This window comes from Mus caroli, unplaced genomic scaffold (assembly GCF_978045245.1).
Source record: "Mus caroli unplaced genomic scaffold, Mus_caroli_1 scaffold_15, whole genome shotgun sequence".
NCBI lineage: Eukaryota > Metazoa > Chordata > Mammalia > Rodentia > Muridae > Mus > Mus caroli.
Window position 1 is genome coordinate 50,722,549 of NW_028227270.1, and position 17,337 is coordinate 50,739,885.

General features: G+C 46.7%; 1 protein-coding gene across 4 annotated transcripts in view; it reads left to right on the forward strand.

The window, feature by feature from the left end:
- Adamts16 (ADAM metallopeptidase with thrombospondin type 1 motif 16) overlaps nt 1–17,337 on the forward strand; it is a 119,432-nt gene that overhangs the window by 94,892 nt on the left and 7,203 nt on the right. For 3 of the 4 annotated variants that reach the window (XM_021180538.2, XM_085830965.1, XM_085830967.1), the window contains 3 exons: nt 13,321–13,522; nt 13,617–13,811; nt 16,448–16,672. In XM_021180538.2, the coding sequence (XP_021036197.1) occupies nt 13,321–13,522; nt 13,617–13,811; nt 16,448–16,672 (622 nt within the window). Of the gene's footprint in view, nt 1–13,320; nt 13,531–13,616; nt 13,812–16,447; nt 16,673–17,337 lie in introns of all 4 variants that reach the window. The other variant, XR_015045399.1, reaches the window with a different exon arrangement.

Here is a 17,337-nt window from a genome sequence, read left to right on the forward strand (position 1 = left end):
AAACATTCTCATCAATTATTTATTTGATCTGTAACAGAAATTATCAAGGACAAAGCAGAAAACCGAATTTGTACCACACACTAATCCTTATAGAGTCTGTTTGTCTAACCACTGCCCATCTGCACCTGAGTTGCAGAGAATATATTTTCCTTAAGATGTTGATTTGTTTTTTTTCTATAAGTTGTAAAAGTGACATATCCCTTTTGTCCAGGTATGTTGAGTTTGGATGTGAAATGTCCCTCCTAGGGTCATGAATTTGAAGGTGTGGCTAACTATTGATAGTTTTTTGTTTGGGGGTTTTGTTTGTTTTTTGTGTTTTGTTTTGTTTTTTGTTTTGTTTTGTTTTTGGAGAAGGTCCTGAAACCTTTAAGAGGTACAACTTATCTGGAGGTTAAATGTCACTATTGGTGATTTTGAGGGTTTATGGTCCCACCCCACTGTCTATTCTCTGTCTGCTTCCTGTGTGGGGGTAAAGATGAGGTCGACAGCTTCCTGTTCCTGAGCCCACACCACACTTCCCACAGTGAAAGCATCCTCTCTTTGGAACCCTGTGCTAATACTGTAAAGCCCTCCTCCCTTAAGTTACTTCCAGACATGAGGTTTTATCACAGCAACAGAAAAGTCACTGGTATACCAGGATAGTGGTGACTTTTTATTGCCGCCTGTTATACAGCAAGCCTGTGACTATCTTTCTGGCAGTCAAAGGTGTATTTGTGACCTCTTTACCTCCCTGTGTGGTGTCCTGACACTCTCCCCATCCTTCGTGTTCACTGGCTTTGTTCTGAGGCCACAAAGCACCCCTAGTTTCTGTCATTGCTCTTGATGACTATCTCGAATACAGGGTACAATATCTGATGCTTCATGTTCAGCTTGCAAGAGGGTCCTGAAGCACAGAGATTGGGACTTCAAAACTATCTTAAATCACTTCATCTATAACTAAGGCGATAAACAAGACAGATTCTAGTGCTAAGAGCATGGGCCTCTGGGTCAGGTCAGCATTGAGACCCTCCTCTGCAGGACCTAGACTCCTGCTGAACTCACTCAGATGGGATCCCCCAGAGCCATCAGTCTCTGCCAAGAGTAGGGAGTAGGATTTCAGAATGGGACAGAGTGGGAGTCTGTCTAGATATATGTGTCCACACTCCAGCCAGCTTAAGCACCATGGCTTAGGTAAAGGATACCAGCTAAGCTTCATGGGCTGGAATGGGGCAGCGGACATTGCTCTGGACTCTTCCTGTTCATTGTTTCTGCTCTTGGTCCAGTCAGGAAACCCAAATCCTTGACCTGTATCCCCTACTCATGCCTCATCTTAATGTAAGTCAGGAGCTGTGTCACTTGCTTTCAAATCATGGGATATATTGCTTTCTTGTTCACCTACCTATCTAAACGGAGAAGCTCAAGTGTTACTGAACGGTAGTTTTCTCAGCACAAGTACAAATAGCACACCTTCCCAGTAGATGAACTGAAGTCGGGTGAAAATGGCTCCCAGGTGGTGGTAAACTCTCTCACAGTTCTACAAGTACAGAATTTACATTCTGATAGATACTTAAAATAGAAAAATTCAAGTCTTTCACCGGGATCTACAAATGAGGTCACATCTGTACTTGATATTCAATTGTTTGTATTATCTGTGCTATACCCTCATGACTTCTTAGAGAATCCATAGCTGAATATCTCTTTTTGCAACCAAGCTACATAGGTCCGATGAGTGTGCTTGATTGCACACAGCCTAAATGAAACACAAGAATGAACAGGCTAGTTATATTAGTTGACTCCTTGACAGAGCAAGAAAGAATGGCATTTATTTCTTTCCTACCTCTTATCTCTCATACACAAAAGTCTTACAAAGACTAGCCACATAGTAGTATGTTGTTGCCAGGGCAAGGCAGAGAGATAGATGACCACGAAGGCAATACCTGAAAGACAGTTTGGCTCATATGATGCCATCCAGCTAATCAGGTCATTTAATTATCCAAATGCCTTACCTCTCACTTCAGCAGGTATATCATCCTAAGGCTGAGACACACAGCACAGCCTGCCTCTGCTGTTGCCCACATGAACTGAGTGACTTCTCACAGTGAGTGTAGCACTTTACTAGACTCTAGTTCCCATGAATGACGTAACATAACTGGTCCTGCTCAGCATTTCCATTTATTTCAGCATTGCCTTCGGGAACACTTGGGGATAGTGTTAGAATGTCTTCTTGTTTTGCTTTAGTTTTGTTTGCAGGTCTGGTGCCCTTGAGTACAGAAGCTGTTTCTCAGGGTCTCGGGTTAAGGGATTCTTTTGTGACACCACAACGGCAAACCTGAATGAGGGAGGATATTTGGCTACAGCTCTATTCAAAAGCTTTCTTTTCTCTTATGAGAAGTAAGTATTCCCACATATGGTATGCTGGACTTTAGGTATGACAGAGTATAGTATGGTGGCCTTTAGATATTGCAATGGACTGGAAGAAGGCCTTCCATAGAGACATAGGCACTACACTGTACAGAGGTCCTCAGGTACAGACTGCTGGTACAAAGGTCCTCAGGTAAAACAAGGCTACTTGAGTAGCCACACATTAAAGTGATTCTTTCTCCACTACTGTCTCATGGGGAAAGCGTCTAACACATCTTTGTTTAGTCAGAGAAATCCAATGCCCACAATTCTCTGCAGTCACTAGTTTTCATCTAGCTGGGCAGCTAGCTGGTTCAGGTAATTATACCCTACATAAATAGTCAGGCAAGGGTATAGACACGTCAGCGAGAAGGACACTGCCTTCCTACCTGACCCCCAGTGGAGCAATGCTGGTTCACATCATCACAGAATACCTGACACATAAAAGCATTTTAGAAACATTCTTGCTATTGTGCTGGAGGATGAAAGTGGAGGCTATACACTTAGGAGGCAGATTGATCAGGTGGTAAGATGTGGTTGGGTTCAGGTATTTCAGAGGTTGAGCTCAGGACTCGATGTGTGCAGAGGAGACCTGTTCCTAATGACCAGGCATTCAAATATATGAGCCTTTGTGGGGCAATTCTTATTCAAACACAGTTAGCTAGGTGTAAACAGACAGCTGCTTGAGAGCTTTAAAGATAAGATGGACAGATCCTGAGAAATCGTGCAACTCAGGAACCAGTACTGCTGTCGCTGTATGGAAGCCACAGCAACTGCTGGGGCTGCTGCAGAGGAAAGGAGAAGGGGGAGGGGAGGGAGACAGGAGGAGGGGGAGGGGAGGGGGGAGGAAGGGGAGGGGGAGGAGGAATAGGAGGAAGAGGAAGAGGAGGAAGAGGAAGAGGAGGAAGAGGAAGAGGAGGAAGAGGAGGAGAAGGAGGGAGATGAAGAGGAGGAGGAAGAGGAGGAGCGGGAGGATGCCTGTCACTTCCCAGTACTCATCTCCACCCCTGCTGTCTAACCCTGATTGACAGTTCTCAGCTTTTATATAAAACAAGAAACTATAATGCTCAGGTTTTTTTCTTAGCAAGCTAACCTCCCTGAAGGAGGACTAGTGCTGTGACTGGATGTACTTGCTATCCCTCTGTGTCCTCTGATGCAGAGGACTGAGACTTGGGGAGGGCATGGGCTGATTTCACACAGTGTGTCGGAGGCTGGGGGACTGAATCTGAGAATAAGCATGACCAATCAGCTTCTTCGGTTTCCCTCTGAAAACTCATCGCATTGAAGGCGATTTGTGGTTTCTTGGTTGCCGTTGCTCTAACGTGGAACTTGAGAAGGAGCCTAACTAGAGCCTGCTGTGTTAAGTCCTTGAAGTATTCCCACTGGCCATGTTCCCAAGCCTCAGGGACTGAGCAGCTGTGCTCCAGGCTCCCACAATCCAGATGCACTAGATTCAGAGCACTTGAAATGGACTCAAGACCCTGGAGAAGATCTCGTCTACATATTTACACAGATATGAACATCCAAGAAACCACAAAGTAGACTGTCAGAAAACCCTGCATCAGAGGGAGTGACATCATCACACCACCGTGCTTACATATATGTGGTAAAAGGAAGAGGCTCATAGGAAAGCAACGTCTCCTCAGATGGGTCTGGTGCAGCTGCCACCAAATCTGCATATATATGGTTACAGTTATGTCTGTAAGAACTGAGGTAGGAAAGCCTCTGCTTCTCAAAGGGATCACTAACCTAAGCCTTTTATCACCAGACCCTTTGGTAGGACATTTGCCTCTCCCAGGCCAGGTGACTGCATCCCCTAGCGAGACTGTCTTCATAGAAAGCATGGTGCCTGTGTTGGATGCTAGGCCACTAAGCACAATCTCAGGGTGGTTTAGATGATGTGTTTATTAGCAGGTTCATTGCCTGAACAGCTTGGGTGGCATGTCTCCTTTCTCAGCTAGAAACATGGCACTTCCTAGGACAGGAAAGCTTCCCAGAGAACAAAGTGTCTTAGCTGTGAGGTTGTCCCACCAATGTCGGGTGCAAGTTCATGTCTGTGTAGCTCATTTTTCTCTAAATACTGTAAGGAGGACATTCCCTGGCCAATGAATAAGATGTCTATTGGAGCCTATGACCTAAAGGTGTGGCCATGCACAGGAGGAAAAAAGGCCTTGTCCTTTTGTGGGACATCAAAAGGCACTGTCTAAAAGCAACACAAAGACCCAGTGTTCCCATTTCTGGACTCAGTGGACCCAAGCAGCTTCTCCTGGGAGCTGTTCAAGTACTCGGTTACATTTTTTATATGAAGCACCAGATTTGGAAGAGCTACTCACAGGTGGTTCTTTCCTGCGCTGACTTACCTTGATGAGCCCCAAGGCATTGTTCCAGCAGAGATGTAGGTCACTTTCTTTGTAGACCTTCCTGGTATTTCTCATTCAGTGAATTGCTTTCTCCTTTTTAGAAATGCGTTAATGCACCTGGTTTCCTGTAGCTTTCCTCATTCGTTCTTCCTCCCTTTCCTCTCATTTGCAGAATTTTAAAATTTATAACATTGATAGACTCAATATTCCTGCAGAATCTCGACATTGTGGTCTCTTTACCACTTCATATTAACCTGTGACAGGAAATCACTGAAAGGCTGACAAAAAGTGTTTGTGTCCCTGTAGTTATTTATTTATTTTTGCTTTAAAATAATTCATATTGATTGATCATGCTTTTAATGCCCTTCTGAGGGGTTTCCAAACACATACGTCTAGGCAATGCAGTAGGAAACACACTTCTCTCTCCTTGCTTGTGGATTAAGTTGAGAACCCACTGGGTTTACTGAGTCCTGTGTACTACATGGGGTATAGGGCTAAGGAACAGAGGCCCAGGTAGGGTGAAGTGGAGGATGATATCTCTATGAGAAGAGCAGTTCATGGTTCGGCAGTTCCTGCTGTATACCAGCTCCTGTTTCTCTAAACAGTGCATAGAGGGGATATAAGGATGAACTCTAGTCTACAGGTGATAGAGACATGGATATTCATGATTTTCCAAAGGTCATTGTGGTGTTTTGAATATGCTTGGCCCAGGGAGTAGCACTATTAGGAGGTGTGGCCTTGTTGGAGTAGGTGTATCACTGTGGGTAAGGGCTGTAAGACCTTCATCCTAGCTGCCTGGAAGCTATTCTTCTCCTAATGGCCTTCAGATGAAAATGTAGATCTCTCAGCTCCTCCTGCACCATGCTTCCCTAGATGCTGCCATGCTCCCACCTTAATGATAACAGACTGAACCTGTGTCCCTGTAAGCCAGTCCCAATTAAATATTGTCTTATAAGAGTTTTCTTAGTCATGGTGTCTGTTCACAGCAGTAAAATTCTAAGACAGCCTTCCAAAAAAAAGAGGAGCAAAGATTTGAATCCAGACAGCCTGACCCAGGATCACTTTTCTATCCCACAGTACCCTGCCTCTGTGGTCCGAATCCAGAAATGGGCAGCTCTGTAGCCAAGGTCAGGAACAAGGACAGGCTTTGACTAGCATAACCCTGTACAAATAGTTATGATGGATTTATGCATCCATAGGAAAATGAGTTCTCCCCAACACAAGTTCACTGTGGTAAAACTAAAAGGAAACTCTGTTGAGCATGATGCTCAACACAGAGTGGTTTCTTGTCTGTGCTCGGGAGATGGAGATGGCCGTTGTGAATTTGTGAGACTGCATCTTCTTCAACCTGTGAGTTTCACAAAGGCAATGATAAAGTAGCCAGCCCTGGAGCATGCATTCCGTGGGCAGTCAGTGTGAGCTATGTCAATGAGCCACAGTCACTCCCAGTGGGTAGATCATCTACAGAGGAGCTCTGCTGATCCTTCGCACAGACATGGAGGCCTCTCGATATGCCATCCAGTCAGTCTCTCCACCATCATTTCCAGGAACTCAGCTATCATCTCGGGCCTCCAATCCCTCTCTGCTGTGTGCTGCCACACTCTGATCTTAGACCCTTTCTCTTGACCTTGTCTCTGCCACTCCGGATTGTTTCTCTCATGTTGTCAGCTTGGAGGCCCAGGTAGTCTGTCTTAACACTGATAATCCCAAATGTGTCTATCCTTACCACAGGCTTTCTCAATGTCTATCAGGTTACGAATTTTGCCTGGTCCATGGGCAAGTGACCCTGGCTCCACAATGGGGAACGGTATACACTCAGCTAAGCACAGTGAAGGCATGAAATGGCATGAAGCCGGCTCCACAGCTGGGGTGAAAAGCTTTGCTAGGGAGTGGGACAGTGGCTGTGGTTTAGGAGAGAGTGGCCAAGATCCAGCTTCAGTACACAGTGCTGCCTTGGTAGCAGGAGCTGAGGGGGGCCACTGGCTATTGATTGGAGTTGTCTATGAACAGAGGTTCTGCAGGGTGGGTCATGAGTCACTGAGATAAGATCTGGGTACCCACTGATTTTTAAAATTGACAAATTTACAAAATACCCAGATGGCCTGAATATTTGCTTTCACTTGACATCAATAACTGTGAGCCATTTGCTCATTCTGTTCATGAAGGGCCCAACCCTTTTGACGAATAAGGACCCACCTACAAGCTCAGAGCACCTGGTTTCAGTTTGAGTTTCTGAAAGAAGGGTGGACTTCCTCTACTCATCTTTCTGCAAAATCGCTTCAGCTTACTTTTATTTTTCTCAGTGTTTTACTTTTTCCTCAGCCACACCTAACTTGACAGCAGTCCCACTTGATGACTGGTCTTGACTCAGTCATCCCAAGACTCAACTTCATTTTCTTAGAAACAAGCCTCTTTTTTTTTTCAGGCTCATGTTTCACAAAGTTACGCCAAACCTAATTACATTACACAGTTCCAGTGACAAGTTCAGCTGGCATAAACAGGTTTTAAAGGCTGACTCGGCAGAGTGGGTGAAACCCAAAAGACATCAGTGGCAGAAAAAAGCTGTGAGCATCCAAGGGCATGCTTGGCACCTCTGAGATGGTGCTTCAGTGGTGGGCAAGGCCACAGAGCTCCCTCAGGAGGTGAAGGGTGCCAAGGAGTGGAAGTCTCAGTTTGGTGTGAGTGTGCGCACACCAGCTTCTAGTGAAGCTGACCTGAGCTCAGGGGCAGAGAGGAGACCACCCAGGCCACAAGACTAATGTCTCAGGAAGAATACAGCAGATACACAGAGCCCCATCTGAGTGGCTCTCCACTGAGAGGAGAACTGCAGAGAGCTCAGTGGGAGCCTGCCAGTGAGAAAGTGCTCATGTGCTCTGCTCACGGGGTGGTTTAAGTACAGTTTGGGCAACCTGGGCTAGTTCTCAGCTGTGAGTTTCCCCATTGTCTCAGCCTGACTTGTCCAAGCACAGAACAAACAGACTCCTTCCTACCTTTGTCCTCCATGGGCAAGAAGGTCCCCCACTTCCTTAGGTGAATTTACTGGAAGGCTTGGAGGAATAAGCTATTGGAGACAATCTCTGCTAACTTCCCAGATGGCATTGCTTCAACACCAGGAGGCTTGCAGCCTGCCCCTAAAGCACATGAGGTGGTAGCTGGGTTCCTGCAAAAAACCCTAAGCAAAGGACCATGCAGACCCAGGTGCCTAAGGGGCAGCTTCCTTCTCTGCGGGAGGCCAGATAGAGCTTTTGGAATTTAAACATTGAAACCCCTGCTGTTTCCAACAGAACAAGGGCAGGTGTGAGTCTCTGTGCTGTCTAGGAACAGAACCCAGAACTAAGAACTCTTCTCACTCCTGCCTCCATCTCAATCACAAGCTGGCTGCTTTCTCAGAGGCAAGGCTGGTCAATGGGAGTCACTACTGATGTGCTTCCAGGCTCAAAGGCACACTCTTCTCGTCCCATTCCCGGTGGAAGGACAGGAAGGGCAGATTCCCCAGGAGCCATGATTCCACCTTCATTCAGGAACTGTTTGGTCTCTCTACGAGGCATCCTGAGAAGCTTACTACAGCCAAGTGTCTGCAGGGAGGAGTCTCACAGATGAATGCTTTTGTTGGAACCTGGATGAACTGAGACCATTTAGAGCATGGAGGTCTGTCTCCCAGAATTCTCTCTTCCTTGTCTTCACCTGTGTAGACGAAGCTTCATGGTCTTCCTGATTGTTTGCAAGACAATATGCAATAGCAGGGTGGTAAGAGAAGAAAATCTGGCAAAACTAGCATTTTGGCTTCTGATAAGTGAACCTTTACAGGCCTTTGGCTCCTCACAGTTTATAAAATTAATGCCACAATGGCTCCTTTGGAACAAGCTTTTGATGTCTGGCTTTGCACGCTTCAGCAGAGAAATCCCGCATCTCGACATGAAAACAATCCTGGATCTGGGTCTGGCTCATTATAAATCTCCCCTTCAGCTCTACAAAGGAAAAAGAAGTGGTCCAGATCTTTGAAGCTAAAGAAAATGAAGTAACTATAAAGTGCCAATCCTCATGGTTCTGGAGAGGGCCTGGCACCAGCCCTTGCCCCAAGCCAGACGGTTGTCAGGGGTGGGCTTTCTGTTCTGACCTAGATAGCAGAGATAGACACTGCATGAAGTCCTAGAAAGACGCAACACTGAAAACAAAGAAGGTCCTGGCCTTCTGGTCAGTATATGTCTGCCTTCTGTGTAAACCACCTTTAGGGAAGAAGGTAGGAGACAGTGCAGCAGCTATATTGCACCATGATTTCTGAGCCTTCGTTGCTTGCTACATGTTAGAAGGACCTGGAGATTCTGTGTTTGTTTTTCAAGAGATCAGCACATGCCTAAAGACTGTGAGGGTCTGCCAAGCCTATGTATATGGCTCCACCGCTCCCGTGTGTGCATCTGGTTACCTTGCAGGTCCACTGGCTTCCACAGAGCAATGGATGATGACAAAATGCATCTGCCTTTGGCAGAGACTAATTCCTAAATTCTCATCACCTGATAAGAAAAAAGATCTACAGGTCATCTGGCCATCTGTCTTCTCCCCCACCCTTCGTCTATTGACCCCAGCCATGGTATAGCCTACTATGCTCTAAATTAACTTATTCTCCCACTTCCCATGGAAAGGGCATCTTCCTCATAGTGCCTGTGTCTGCTGCTGGATGTGAATTGTTGTACTTAAAACATTTTGCTTAGAAAGGGCAGTGGATCCCAAATGACTTATGCATGTGAAGTTGGGGCTTCATGTGGCCTCAGAGCTTGGCTAGCACCCATTCTCTCCCACCGCAGAAGCAGCTGGAGGCACACGTCTGCTACATGCTGAGCGTGCATGTGGTCTGAATGGGAGGTGTCACAGAGCTCATCAGGGCTCATTTACAGGTGTGAAGAAAGTGGTTTAATGAGGGATGTGAGTATGCTGACAGATGCTGTTATCTTGAAAGAGAACTTAGAGACACAGGAATGTGAACGACTCACCTGGTGGTAAATGCTCAGGCTGGAGCCTCCATGTCCCCCATCTTTCAGATGAGGTCCAGTTATGTGTACCCAACTCTCCTCACAGCTTCTTACAGGTGTGCTGAGACTTGGATTTGTGTGGTCATTATTCCCTATGCTTACCGCACCCAAAAGCATCCACTGACGGTTAATCTAGAAAACAGAACCGAATGCTGGATCTCGAAGCTCCAACTGGGCCAATAGACAACAGAGTCGCGTGTTATTTTTATCTTTATAATGGGTGGGGGAGTATTTAACTGAGAAACATCAAATAGCGGGTGTGTCGGTCCGTGCTCTGCTTCTGTAACAAATGCAGGTGATGAATCAGCAGAAAAGGGAGGAGGAGTTAATTTTGGCTCACAGTTCCAGAGGTTTCCATAGCTGGCTTCCCTGGTACCTGAGCTTATGGGGAAGCATGACATCATAGCAGGAACAGGAAAGTGAGAATGCTGTTACCTTATAGTGGCCCGGAAGCAGATGAGAGACTGGAAGACCTGGACTCCCAGCATCCCTTTCAAGGGCATGCTCTAGTGACCTCACTTCCTGTCATCAAGCTCCACCTCTTAACATTCCCTCTCTATTGAAAAGGCACCGAGGACTGGTACCAAGTCTTCAACACTCTGACCTTTAGGGACATTCCATACCCAAACATTAGTAGCTGTTGATCAGTAAAGATACTTAATGTAAAGCAAATGATCCCAGGAAATACAACTTACACTCTGAGAGAAAGCAGCAACACTCTCTATAGCTCGCGGCAGTGGTGAGATCCTCACACAGAGGCCCCGTGAAGACGACCCCAGAGTGAAGGCTGGATGCAACATTCCCTGCCTGGGAATGAAAGACCCACAACGTGAGGACTCCCCCACGTTCTGACTCAGGAGAGGCGACACCCCAAATCACACAAGAAACGGTCTTGCTGCAACTGCAAGAGGATTTTTATTCGAGAGAGTTCTCGGGCCCATGGTCATACACCACGCAGGGGTAGAGGACCATGGCGCCCCAAGTAGCTGTATAGGGGGGTATTTAAAGGAAGAAACCACAACTCAAGGAAGTGGGGAGGGCGTTGTTGGAAAAATACCAAAGATACCAGTTAAGAGTCACAAGGAAGTGCAAAGTCACAAGAGTCACAGAGAATACCTGGTAATTGTTTTGGTTAACTCTCAGTTTCTAAGAGCCCCTAACAATAGCACATTTGCATGGCAGTTTCCGGAGTTGGTCAGGGTGACTTTCTTTGAATGAACACTCTTTGAACCCAGGAAGCAGGTAGGTGGAGGAAGGAATGTCGCTATCAAGGTATGATTAGCATACCTTGGAGCAATGAGTCACAAAGGTCACATTCCCAAGCCTTGTCCTAAAGGCCTAAAATTTTGTTACTTCTTCAGGAACTCTGACTGGCTCAGGAAGGGTAGATTCCTGGTTTCCACCAATAAAGACAGGCAAATCAAACAAAGCAGTCACTGCTAGTCCCTAGTCAGCTCTGCTCGGGGAACCCTCCCTTGGTCAGCAGAGGAGTAAGAAGGATTGCAGCTCACCCCTAAGCTGGAATGAAGGCATTTCCCCTGAGCCGCCCCTATGAAGCAAAGCAGACACTTGGCACTTGCTGACACAATCTGCACGATCTCTGTGCAGAAGGCTTTTCTTAATGACCTGCAGTTAGGGGAGAAAGGCAGAGAACAGATCAACCCGGTTGGAGTGGCTTAAGATGGTGGAGACAGGAGACTTAGGGAGGAGGTGCGGAAAGCCCGTGAGCAGCCAAGATGCCTTTCACAGCCCCAGTGTGGACAGCAATTACCATTTATAAGGCTGCAGGGCTGAGAGTGAATGTAAGAAATGGGAAAACATAAAAACAACATGAAAGCTCACAGAGGTGGCCAGAGAGCAGCCAAGAGGACTCAGACGCAGAGCCGTCACACCACGGCAGCAGACAACGGTCCCTCGCCTGAAGGATGTGCCATTTATTTGTTTAGCATGTAATAAAAAGCACTCATCTTGCTGATACCGAGAACCTGATATGTTCCCACAGTTGACACTTGATCAGTTCCTCGACCCCTTGTGTATTTCCTTTTTATGTGTTTCAAAATTTACATCACTGGCCTTTTACAGCCTGCTTCACAGCGTAATGGAATCTTTTCAGGAATAAAACCTCCTACGGCTCCTCCAGGCAAAACTGAGTCCAAGCAGGGTGATACAGCTGAGGTTGAAAATGTTATGGAGTTAGATGCGACTCTCAGCAGCTCGGTGCGGTGCTTACCTTTTTCTTCGAGGAAGTTTCCCTATTTATTCCAGGAAATGCCATCAGCTTCCCTTCCTTTCAGATTTACCACCTTAGCCTTAGGACTGTCAAAAGAGTTCCAAACTCATCCAAGAAGATGGCTTAATAGGCAAAAGCCCCAACTGCAGTGTGGATCCTCTTGGTCCCACTTGTACCAGCTGAGCATCATGGCTGTGAAGCCCTCCTACCCAAGTCGGGCTAAGCTCCAACCTAGCAGGGCACCACTGGGCTGCACTTGGACCCACCTCCATTCCATCTTCCTTCTCCAGCCAGCATCCATTGACAAGGATGCTTTTAAAAAGGGAGAGGGAATCCCCAGTGTAGCACTGGGAGAAAACTCTGTGAGGAGACTGAACAGATGATGGGGTGTGTCACAGCATCTTATCAAAAGGGCTCGCCATGGCCTGAATGGCTGCAGGGAAAATCCAATCAAATCTGAATTATCCAACTGCTAAGAGAGACCGAGACGTGTGCTCAAAATCCTGTAATCAGAAAAAAACAAAAACAAAAACAAAACCAAGTTATAGGAGGTAAGAAAGTAAGGAAGCAGCTCCCATCATTGACTAGAAGTGAGTGAGTTCTTTGAGAACTCCATATTTCACACAACATATTGTGATTGTACTTATCAACATACATGTGCACACGCACACACACACACTACCCATCCAATCCATCAATATCTCACCCCATATCCACAAGTTAAATACCATCATATGTTAGACACCAGAATGGTACTGTGGCTATGTTTTTTTTTTTAACACAAAGAATTTGGATCTTCAAGGCATGCACATAGAAATAATTGTCTGGAATTTGCACGCAAACTTTATATTGAAATAGCTGCATTTCATTTGCATACAAGTAAAATTTGCATGCAAGTGTTATATAAGTTAAGGTCAGTTGTTAATGGATGACTATTGAAGCTGAGCACATATAAGCTCAAAGTTATTTTATTTGGGAAATTATTAAAGCTTTCTGTTTTTATTAAAATTTATTACATTTTCTATTTTTATTAAAACTTTCATTAAAACTTTTATTAACTTAAAAAAAAGAGTTTAGAGGGAGATCGGAGATCTGTTCTAAGGTGGGTTATTGTCAAGTACAGGGAAACCAGATTGCCCTGAAAGTTTGAGAGGCAAACCCAGCACCAGTCCAAATGGCCTCTCTATGAAAACTGTGGCCAGAAAGCACTACATTTGTGTGAGTTGTCACTGGAAAACCATGGGCTTCTGTCACCATGTGTCTATTGCCTTGGAGCCAGGACACCATCCCTTCCCTCACTGTGGCCTTCTGTGTCCCCTGCCAGCTGGTCTGTGGGAAACTGGAGCGTGTGCAGCCGGACATGTGGTGGGGGCACCCAGAGCAGGCCCGTGTGGTGCACACGGAGGGCACACTACCGTGACGAGTCCATCCCAGCCAGCCTGTGTCCACAGCCCGAGCCCCCCATTCACCAAGCCTGCAACTCTCAAAGCTGCCCACCTGCTTGGAGCACTGGGCCCTGGGCAGAGGTAACCAGGTGGGCTGAGAAGGGATGGTGGTGACTGGACCACACACTGTGGAACGCCTTCACTGAAAGTTTTGCCCACTTGCTCTCTCATGCAGTGCTCACGGACCTGTGGCAAGGGGTGGAGGAAGAGGACAGTGGCCTGCAAGAGCACCAACCCCTCAGCTCGAGCCCAGCTGTTGCATGACACTGCCTGCACTTCAGAACCCAAGCCTCGGACCCATGAAATCTGCCTGCTCAAGCGCTGCCACAAGCACAAGAAGCTACAGTGGCTGGTATCTGCCTGGTCCCAGGTATGCTCACCAGATCTTCTCAGAGTGGGGTCCACTTCTACTCTCCCAGCTGCCTGCTTCTGCCTCCTCTGCTTTCATTGTGTCTCCTCACACTGTCCAGTTTCCTATGCTTTGAGCCAGTCACTGCCCTGGTTCATCCTCTCATATCACTCCCCCTCGCTGGCATCTGTGCCAACCTCCCTCCATGTCCCATCCTTCCTCACAATGATGCCCATAACTGAAGAATATCGGTAGCCTTTATCAAGCCTTGGGCAGATTAGAGAGAAAATGTGCTAATTCAGAAAACACAGATGGTCTTGATGGTCAGCCAGCTTAGGTTCCATGTCCTGAACCACTGGATGTGAAACCAACGACAGCATGGGTGTAAATGAAGGGCGTGTCCTCATTCATGCTGCTTGTAAATATCCAGACCCCACACAGGAGGAGTCAGGAGATATGAGCTTAGAGAGAAAAGACTTCCTGACTAGCTTTGGCCTAAGTGAGACCTAAAGGGCTTCAGAAATCTTGACACACCAGTCAAGGATGCACTGTCCTTATAGCATATTCAGAAATCATTGTTCTGAATTCCAGGACAGCCAGGGCTGTTACACAGAAAATACCACCCCCCCCCTCCTTCCCTCCCTCCCTCTCTCATAAAAAAGAAAGGAAGGTAGGAAGGAAGAAAAGAAAAAGGAAAAGAAAAAGAGGGGTTGGAGAGATGGCTCAGTGGTTAAGAGCACTGACTGTTTTTCCAGAGGTCATGAGTTCAATTCCCAGCAACTGTACGGTGGCTCACAACCATCTCTAATGGGATCTGATGCCCTCTTCTGGTGTGTCTGTGGACAGCTACAGTATACTCAAATAAAGTAAAATAAAATAGACTTTTTAAGAAAGAGAGAGATAGAAAGAAAGAAAGAAAGAAAGAAAGAAAGAAAGAAAGAAAGAAAGAAAGAAAGAAAGAAGGAAGGAAGGAAGGAAGGAAGGAAGGAAGGAAGGAAGGAAGGAAGGAAGGAAGGAAGGAAAGGAAAGGAAGGAAGGAAGGAAGGAAGAAAGAAAGAAAGAAAGAAAGAAAGAAAGAAAGAAAGAAAGAAAGAAAGAAAGAAAGAAAGAGAAAAGAAAAGTCTATTCCCCAAGGTCAAACCCCCACCTTCCTGCAGCAGCTGAGAAGGGAAGCCAATTCCTGGTCCTGGCCCTATTCCTGGCCCTAGTCATGCTCATCCTTCTCAGGGAAGAACCTAAGGTGCCCCATCCCCCACACACACCTTAAGCAGTGCTTTTGCTAGGGAGTAAGACGAGCCCTGGGCTTTGCATCTGAGACAGTTTGTCACTGACCACTAAATGCAGCATTGCTTGCTGCGTAAAGTAAGCTCACAGCTGCTAGTCAAGAGCCCATGTTCCCTTTCACCCAGGGCAAATGGATACTGAAAAAGCTGAAAATCTGCTGGGCAAACCTCTGCAGCTGCGTGTGAAGAAGGGCAGGAGACTTAGGCTGCTTACTCTTTCGGCTGTGTCCAGCGAGAAGATCCTTGACATGGAATTTAAAACACCACGCTCTCACACACACATATACATGTAGAACATATATATATATATATATATATATATATATATATACACTCACTAATGCACAGACAGACAGACAGACACACACACACAGCATAGAGTTGTCTTCCAGTGGAGACTCTGCCTCGGCTTAAGGGGTCACAGAAGGCAGTGAGTGTGGGAACCTCCACTCCCTTAAATCTGCTGTTGGCACCTTGGCACAATGCTCCTAAGGCTGCCCAGCATTGCCAATCTATCCTTGCAAAAATCATGTGCTCCCTCCCTCCCCCGACACTCTCTCAGAGTGCGCTCTCTCTCCTGGCTGCAAACACCAGCACTGGCCCTCGGTAGGGTGTTGCTCTCACAAGCCATTTCTGCTTAGCAAATGCTTCAGTCACTTCTGTCCACATGTCATTCTGTCCGGGCCTCTCTGCTCATACAAGGATTGGGCTGAAGGACCACTCAAGCTTGGCCTGAATCCCAGAGGGAGCAAATGCTCTCACCCCCCATGCCTGCTTGCTTTCTTTCCAGGAACCACTCAGGTTTCTAGGGAAGGTTTCTGAATTTGGGAATACTCTAGGGGCTCATATTGTATCTGCAGAGGAGGTGTGGGGGCAATGCAGGGAGCTGTGATTCATTCCACGTCTTTGCTCATAAAATCGCTCTGATGTTATCAGGGACAGGACAATACTTTTCAGTAAAATGTCTGCAGTCATCCCCATGTGGTTTCTCTTTGGACCGCCCCTATTTATTACCCATAATGCCATGCTTCTATGCTCTGCTGGTTTTGTTCTTGTTTTGAGGCAGGGTTTTAAGTTTGCCATCCTCCTGCCTTAGCCCCACAAGCCAGGAGTTCCTGTGATACAATACTCAACCCTGTGCCACAACACTCAACCCCATGCTACAACACACAACCCCGTGCCACAACACTATCCGTGTGCCACAACACCCAAACGCGTGCTAAGACACCCAACCTCAGATTGTAACATCTTTTTAAATGCCCAGGCCCAAGCCATGAAACATCTTTATTTATATAAGTGTTAAAACAGTTTTATCAGGGGATACTTTGCTCATTGATTTCGCTCAAATGCCCTTCTCTGTGCTCTTCTTCATAGTGCTCTGTGACATGCCAGGGGGGAACACAACAGAGAGTTCTCAGGTGTGCTGAGAAGTACATCTCCGGAAAGTATCGAGAGCTGGCCTCGAAGAAATGCTTGCATCTGCCAAAGCCTGACCTGGAGCTGGAACGGGCCTGCGGCCTGATTCCCTGCCCCAAACATCCTCCGTATGATGCTTCAGGCTCCCCAAGAGGCAGCTGGTTTGCCTCACCCTGGTCTCAGGTAAGATGCTGATGTTGATGGCTGGCTCACACTGGGAAGGTGCAGCTAGCTCCCTGTTGGGGTGCATTCCCTAAAGCCCACTGAGCCCTCCTGGTATTCCTCTCTTGCATGTGGGTGGCCCCTCGAGGGTGGGTGTGGCTTACTGAGAATGGGCTCCACATACTGCTGAAACTTACTGGGCCCCTGAGTATCATTGTAAATGTTTATGCCATCAGCTGTAAGGAAATGTAATACTCTTGGTAAAACCTGGGCAGAGATCCCCAGAGATGGGTGTGAATGGAAAAAGTATGAGATCCATAATAAATCAGCAGTGGTTGGTTTATAGCTAACCAAGAGGCTGTGAAAATGAGATGGGGATTTTCACGTGGGGCCTGGGCCCTAGAGTAGAGCGAGCAGCCTGACCTGAGAGTCTCCAGGGTTCCTCCAGGGAAGTGGTTCTCAATTGTGGGTCGTGACCCCTTTGGGAGTCTAATGATCCTTTCACAGGAGTCACCTAAGACCATCAGAAAATACAAATATTTACATTACGGTTCATAACAGTCGCAAAATTATAACTGTGGAGTAGCAGTAAAAATAATTATATGGTTGGGTGTCACCACAGCATGATACGGTATTAAAAGGTCGCAGCGTTAGAAAGGTCGAGAACAACTGTTCTAGGGGTTTTA